This window comes from Drosophila albomicans, chromosome 3 (genome assembly GCF_009650485.2).
Source record: "Drosophila albomicans strain 15112-1751.03 chromosome 3, ASM965048v2, whole genome shotgun sequence".
In the NCBI taxonomy this organism is placed as follows: domain Eukaryota; kingdom Metazoa; phylum Arthropoda; class Insecta; order Diptera; family Drosophilidae; genus Drosophila; species Drosophila albomicans.
This window is the reverse complement of record NC_047629.2, coordinates 53539308-53546560: the sequence shown is the minus strand read 5'-3', so window position 1 is coordinate 53546560 and position 7253 is coordinate 53539308. Positions and strand designations below refer to the sequence as shown.

At 45.2% G+C, this 7253-nt stretch overlaps 2 protein-coding genes across 2 annotated transcripts; one reads left to right on the top strand and one right to left on the bottom strand.

Moving 5' to 3' along the window:
• Positions 1-2321: 2321 nt before the first annotated feature.
• Positions 2322-3921, top strand: LOC117570963 (islet cell autoantigen 1). The gene is made up of 2 exons (XM_034252905.2): positions 2322-3301; positions 3367-3921. The coding sequence occupies exons 1-2, from the start codon at positions 2459-2461 to the stop codon at positions 3784-3786; spliced, it is 1263 nt and encodes a 420-aa protein (XP_034108796.1). The 5' UTR covers positions 2322-2458; the 3' UTR covers positions 3787-3921.
• On the bottom strand, positions 3910-7101 carry LOC117570961 (dnaJ homolog subfamily C member 2). Its single transcript, XM_034252904.2, has 3 exons — positions 6474-7101; positions 6160-6305; positions 3910-5584 (listed from the first exon to the last, which is right to left on the bottom strand). Exons 1-3 carry the CDS (start codon positions 6719-6721, stop codon positions 4044-4046), a joined length of 1935 nt encoding a protein of 644 aa, XP_034108795.1. The 5' UTR covers positions 6722-7101; the 3' UTR covers positions 3910-4043.
• Between the last annotated feature and the right edge of the window lie 152 nt (positions 7102-7253).

Below are 7253 nucleotides of genomic sequence, written 5' to 3'. Positions count from 1 at the left end.
AATACAAATACAAAGTGGAAAAAAAAAGTTTGCTGCATGCCACAAGTGGCCGGCCGGCAACGAGCGGCCGATAACCGATAACAGCGGCACAACGGCATAAACGACAAAATTGGCAGCAGCAAAAAGGCAGCCAATTAAGGCCAATTTAGTTGCAACAACGGCGGCGGCAGCGGCAGTGGCAACGGCAGCGACACAAAAAATAATCAGTAGTGGAAAAACGACAACAACTCTGCATGCAAATGAGAGCAGAGCAACAACCAAAAGTAACTCGACACCAGCTACGATAACAACAACAACAACAACGGTGGCAAAAATTATGTATAGCCAGATATTTGTAAAATTTTCACATATTTTTTTTGTTGTTGTTTTGCTTTGCGTCTTTTTTGCGGGCTGTGAGAAAAATATAATGCAAATAAAGCAAAGCTTTATGATGAGATCTTTGTATGCAAAGGAGGAAGCGAGAGCGAAAGAGAGACAGATAGACGATGACGATATGTGCTCAAAGCCACAAAAGCTGTGATATCGATAATGCAATCGAATGCAGTCGAAGCGCTCGCTTTTGATTAATGTGACCAGGCGTTGACAAGAGCAGCAACAACAAGTGTGTCAGCGTCAAGTGCAGTTGCCGACGCAGTGAAATCTTTTGTACTTGTTGTTGTTGTTGCCCGAGTCAATAACAATTGTTAAATGCGACTGCGCAGCCCAAGGCGGAGCGCGGCTTTGAAGCTGAAGTAAAAAAAAAAACACCAACAACAGCAACAACAACAATAACAGGTCGGTAACGAGCGACGGCCTGAGATTTTTTTATTTATAGTTTTTTTTTTTTTTTGGCATGTAAAAGGCCTCGCGCTGCGCCCATTAAGCTTCAACGGAGGCCTAAAACCCGGCAAGTGCCCGTGGATGACCTTTTCATTTTAATTCCAATTCTGAATGTAGCTCTGCTATTGTTGTTGTGGTTTTTGTTGTTTTTCTTTTTTTTTTTTTGGTGTGTGCTCGCAGAGCCGCATCTAATTGTTAGTGCAATCAGTTCAAAAGACTCGACTCGAGTGCTCTCAAGGAGATGGAGAAGCTTTTTGGCTTCATGCACTGTTGGTGTTAACAGACATAATCAAAAACCTAACATGAAATGAACAATCAATTTGACTAGGCAACAAACACACACAAACGCACAAGCACACGCACACCCACGCAGGCGAAAAAAAGAAGACGCAGTGTCGTTAAAGCTGCGCTTCTTTAACCTGTTTTGGTCACACTGCAGAAGCAGCAGAAACATTTCGCACACACTTGTTCACTTTCTTCTTCAGCTTCTTCGCTGCATGTGTGTGTGAGTGTGTGTGTGCATCCCAACAACAAGAAGCTGAAAGTAACTGTATCTCGTTGCAAGTTTAGCTTACCTGTCCAGTGAATTAGCAATATGGCCGCACAATAATATATGTCGCTTTCAATTGCATCTGCAGCTTGCAATCTTTAGTCGAACTTTAGCCCAGGCTCACAAACACACACACGAACGCACACATACGTACTGTATGTACTATTGTTTGATAAACACACGCGACGCGATGTGATGCGACTGCAAACCAAAAAACACTTGCACAAATATTAGTTCGTCACAAAAATAATGTCAAGAAAATGAGTGAGCGGAGTTGAGTTGCCGTTGCCGCGTTCTATGCAAAATAATGAATGTATGCGGCGCGCGGTCAAATGCAGCGCCAAACGAAAGCAACAACAAAATGCACAGCGAGCGCACTTCGTTTTGTCTGCTCAACCAGCGTTGCGCTCTTTGAAATAGTTGTTTGTGATGAACATCGATGGACGGCACTATCGATGCATCGATATGTGAAGTTTTTAAAAATCGATTAAGCTTGCTTCAAAGCTGTTATATCTTAACAGCTGTTAGGCGCTGTGCTTCAGTGCAGTTAGCTTCTATACAAACCAGTCAAAACCACACTTAAGACTTAAATTCATTAAAAATGGTGAATTAAACTAACTCTATACTACAGCTTCTTTGAGGTAAAGTTGATTCTGTTGCGGATCAATACCATCGGACATAACAAAGACAGTTGAAAAACTGCAGTCGGCAGCAGTTTAAAGGTAGTCTGTTAACTCCATCAAAACTCAAAATGGTTATGTTAACTTCACGTAGTGCGCCAACGTGCTGTTAAGTTTAAGTGGATTAAGTCGCCACTTTGCTGCATTGTATTTAAATAAGTAAATTTGAAAGTCAGCATAGATTATAACTTGGTTATTATTAAACCTCACAAAATTATTTCTGCCGTTCACTATGCACTAAATATGATTTTATTTTCTGTTTGCTACTTCCATTTTCGGCAGTCTGGCAACACTGCATTTAACGGATTTTCGCGCCGGCGCAGAAACTTGACTTTTATCTAAGTGTTTTTTTTTCTCTTCCGTTTTCACTAGTCGAAAGTTTTCTGTCAGTGAAATTGGGAACGAAAATATGTTAAAGTCGGAGGTGCAACACCAGTATTGGATCACCAAAAAGGTGGTGCAACGCAAACTGGGCAGCAAAGAGGACAAACACATCATATCCTCGGATGCGGAGCTCGATGCCAAAATCGAGATATTCAAATCGATAAGCGACACCAGCTCCGAGCTCTGCAAAATCATTGATCAATACCAGGAACGCCTCTGCATCTTATCGCAAGAGGAATGCGTCTTTGGGCGTTTCCTCAAGGAGGCGGGCAAGCGATCAAAGACCACAGGAGGCAGCATCACGAATGCAGGCAAAGCAATGTCCTTCGCTGGCCAGCAAAGGATGTGCGTCCGTGTGCCGTTGCTGCGCCTGCAGCACGAGGTCGATGTGTATCGCTGTCGTGCTGTGAAGGACACGGAGCTGACGCTGCAGACAATGGAGAAGGAGCGGACCGAATATCGCGCCGCTTTGGCGTGGATGAAGCACACGGCCAGCCAGGATATGGATCCGGATACGGGCAAGGGATTGGATAAGTTTCGCACGGCCCAAGCGCATGTGCGTGCTGCGAAGCACAATTTCGATGGCTACTCCTTGGACTCCATACAGAAGATTGATTTGCTGGCTGCGGCACGTTGCAACATGTATTCGCATGCTTTGGTCGCCTACTTGGCGGAGCTGAAGACGTTTGCCCAGAAGACGGCGGCCACGTTTCAGAGCATTGCAAATGCGCTGGTCGCCAAACCCAAATACGATTTCTGTGTGCTCAAGGAGCTGTCGCAAAACGAAGGAGCTGCCGAGGATGCGGCGGAGGAGACGCCTGTGGCGCCCATTGAGGCAGTCGATAAAGATCAGTCCTTGTTCTTTGCGGTAGCTTGTTAAATTATATGTTTTCCATGTGGCATTTAAGTTAAATTTGTGTTTTTACTTTGCAGGAGGATTACCAAGATAAACCCGCGTCCACTACGCCCACAGCAGACACGCCCACAACGACAGCAGCTGCCCCAGCTCCAGCTGCCTGTGGCGACAATGAATCCTTGCTCATTGAGCTGTCCAAGCAGCTGGAGGAGGCGCCGCTCATTGAGGCCTCTCCGCCATCAGAAGCGACGCTCAGCAACAACAAATTCTGGGCACGCATGTTCAATCAATCAACCGGAGCTGCAGCGCCAACTCCAGCGCCAGCTCCAGTTGCCGCTCCCAACAAGTCCAATCCAAGCAAACCGAGCCAGCAAAACAGCAGCAGCAGCAGCAACAACGCTTGGCTGGAGCTGTTTGCGGATCTCGATCCCTTGGCTAATCCCCAAGCGTTCGATTTGAAGCTGAGCGGCGGACGACGCGTCGCAGAACAAACATAAGTTGCAGAGGTTTCCACAAGCTGCATGGGATTCACATACATTTGATTTGTAATTATAACAATGATGGTTCTATTGGCCTACAACAACAAAAAAAAAAAAAAAAAAGGGAAAATGAAAAACTCGTTTGGATGTAACTTTTCGCTAAACGTTCAAAACTTTGTATCTTTTTATTTAAATAAAATGTGTGTGTATATTGGACACAGCAGCAGCAGCTAGCTAGCTAGGACACAAGCTTCTCTCCTATCCACTCCTCATCATCATTTAACTGCCGCCTGCGCCTCCTTCTTCGAGTTGACCAACTCCACCAGCTCCTTGACGCGTCGCAGGCAATCCTTTTTACTGCGATTCGGAATGCAAGCGGCGATGCAATCCCAGCGATCGGGCGTCGTCGTTGGATACGTTTTCATTGCCTGTTCGAGCAAGGCTTGCTCCTCCTTAGTCCACGACGATTTCGAGGATACGCCATTCGTGGTTGGCGGCGCAGCAGCAACGCCATTCTGCTTTGGCTCCACTTGCTGCTGCTGCTCCTGCTGTTGTTGCTGCTGATTGTTATTGTTGTTGACTGGTGGTGCACCGTTCTGTTTGACATTCTCTTTGCTGCTCTCCGCCGGCGAATCGCCGAGCGTAATATCGTTCGTTGTCTGCACCTCCTTCTTGGACTTCTCAAAGCTCTGGAAAGCCGCCTCGTTGGCCTGCGTCTTCAGCGTGCTCTTCGAGTGATCGCTGTGCTGCAAAGCCTTCGCCTTGTTGAGCACATCGCGTGCTGTCACGGGAGTCGTTGCGCCGCCTCCATGCTGGTTGATGAAGGTCGCGATCACATCCCAGCGCTGAGCAGTGCCAGCGGGAAACAGGTTGACCGCCTTGATCAGCAGCTGCACATTCTCATTGCTCCACACATCGCCCTTTTTCACCTCCTTGACGCCCGCTGGCGTTTTGTTTGCCTGCCCATTGGTTGTCTGCTTCTTTTGCTGCGCCAGATTGAGCTCCTCCAGCTCGTCGGCAATCTTGCGCTCAGCTGTTTGCAGAGCAGCCACAAAAGATTCACGTCCCTTTGTCTCCATGGCCTTGTTAAGAGTTTGCAGTTCGGCCAACGAGAATGTTTCGCATATCTTTTCGGTGCCCTCCATGTGCTTCAGCTGATCCTTGTCGTTTTTGGCATAGTACTTGCAATCCTTGAGCTTGTCGCGCAACGTTTTGCGCTCCTTCTTGAGCAGCTTCTTCTGCTGCTCGCGCTCAATCCTTATCTGCTCGATGCGCTTCTGTTCCGCCTTCTCAGCCTTCTCTTTGGCCAGCGCCGCCTCACGCACCGCTCGGTCTGCCTCGGCTTTTTGTGCCTGAGCTGCATCCATTTTGGCACGCTTTGCGGCTGCCTTGCGATCCTTCTCCTCCTGCTTGAAGCGCTGGATACGCTTGTCGCTGTTGTAAGCCAAATCTACGAGCGCACGAATGCGCGTCATTTCCTCCTTCTTGCGCTTGATGCGCGCTGCTTTGTTCTCCTTTTCGATCCAACGACGCTCGTCGCGATCCTGACCCTTCTCCTTGTCCTCCTCGTCGAGGTAGCTGAATTCACGCCATGATTTAAAGTCGTACCAGAAGTTGTAGAAACGTTCGACTTCCTCGCGTTTGGCGTCTACTTCGCCAAATGGCGGCACATGTTGCTTTTCACTCCAGCGTGCGTTCAAATTGAAATACTTGTTAAATGAGTTGAAGTAGTTGTTGTCGATGTCCGACTGTGAAGGGAAGTTGTCGTCAAACTCGGGATCCACGGAATCGTAGCTGCGGCGCGTCTTCGCGGTGCCTGTGAAGCGAAAATCGAGTTTAAATTAGGCGCCATGTTAGAAAAAACTCTATCGATAACAATATATTGCAGTACGATTAAGATGCAGTTCGATAAACGAGGCGCCAACTAGACAAAAACAATCGATTTCAATATATTTGCAATTGCATAAAGTTAAATAGAATTATTTAGAAAAAACATTTGCAGCGAGTTCAACATTGCTCGAAAGCAATTCTAAAGAGCCACCAAATAGACAAGTTTAGGGATTTCACATTACATTAATTAATTAATAAGTTCGTTTCTAAATATTTGCTCATTGTAATTACAGTTTTAATTGTGTCCTTACTATTATTGCAAATTATGCGGCGAATAACGTTGAATGACATTGAAAGTAATTTGCAAGCAAGATTTTCGTTTTGAAAAGTGTGCCAAAAATGGCAAACATATAGTTATCGATAAATTGCAAACAGCAATTCAATACAAGGGAAAGACAATTTGCAAATTGTTAGTTAATAGATCGCAAATGTTAAGCATCAAGCCAAATTATGTTCTTTTAAAATGTTTATAAATAGCATATACTTTTTTTTCTAACTTACCGAGTATTTCGTAGGCCTTTGTTATGCATGTAAAATAGTCGTCGTCGGTAATAACCTCCTCGCCTTTGGCTTTTCGCTTGTCCGGATGATGTTGCAGCACCATGCGTCTGTACGCCCGACGAATGTCATCATCACTCGCTTCATATCTATGTGTGTTCAATAAAATATCAAACAAACCCGCGGAGCAGTTAATAAATATTTCCATGTATGTGTACTACACGTGCACACACATACATAAGCACAGAGTCAAATGTGTGTGCGTGTGTGCGAATAGAACACGCGAATTCATGTGTGTGTGTGGGAAAGAAACGCACCTTAATTTTCCAAGGCCGAGCACGCTATAATGGTCTTGATCCTTCCACTCTTTGGGATCGAGGGATTTGAGGTAGCTAATATCGACATCCTCGCCAGCGCCCGCCAATTTCTCGTCGGAATCGCTGCGCTCAACGCCGCTCGCATCGCCAATTTGGCGGCGTGCATTGAAATATGCGCAGCCAACGCATTCGATTTTATGACGCGCTACCTTCAACGCTCCACACTCCAGTTGCAGACTGTTTGTCATGATGTGTGTGTATTTTATGTGAATTGGGTGCGTGTGTGTTTTAGCAAATAACTTAAATGCTGCAAATTACATAAAGCACACTTGCACTACCACGAATTTTGCGTTTAAAACCCGAAAAAAATGTGTAATTTATTCCACTTCACTACCGCATGCTAGAGCTCAGTGTGGGCAAGCGACCAAAGAGGCATAGCAAAAAATCCGATAATAGCAAAAATTCGATTTCAGCTCTTTGCAACACTGAACACTAACCACAACAATCGACAAACGAAAATCGGATTGGTGGCGCTTCCTCTTCGATAGGCTGTTCAAAACAAGAATTTTAATTGAAAAAGGTTTAATTATTTGAATTGTGCCAACTTGAAATTGACACAAAGCGAATTTTGTGTGTGTTTAAGAATGCAAGTAACAAATTAGTTAGAAAATATTTTGTTTTTGAATGAATGACACTTATCGATTGACAGTACGACATACGGTAAATTAGTAATTACGGTATATTTAAAAAGCAGACTTGAGTACTGAGTAAAAGTATTAA

Coding starts and splice junctions, on each gene's coding strand:
- LOC117570963 (XM_034252905.2), top strand. CDS start 2,459: ATGTTAAAGTCGGAGGTGCAACACCAGTATTGGATCACCAAAAAGGTG. Junction 3,302..3,366: donor ATCAGTCCTTGTTCTTTGCG/GTAGCTTGTTAA, acceptor TTTACTTTGCAG/GAGGATTACCAAGATAAACC.
- LOC117570961 (XM_034252904.2), bottom strand. CDS start 6,721: ATGACAAACAGTCTGCAACTGGAGTGTGGAGCGTTGAAGGTAGCGCGT. Junction 6,306..6,473: donor CTCGGCCTTGGAAAATTAAG/GTGCGTTTCTTT, acceptor GAACACACATAG/ATATGAAGCGAGTGATGATG. Junction 5,585..6,159: donor AAAGGCCTACGAAATACTCG/GTAAGTTAGAAA, acceptor TTCGCTTCACAG/GCACCGCGAAGACGCGCCGC.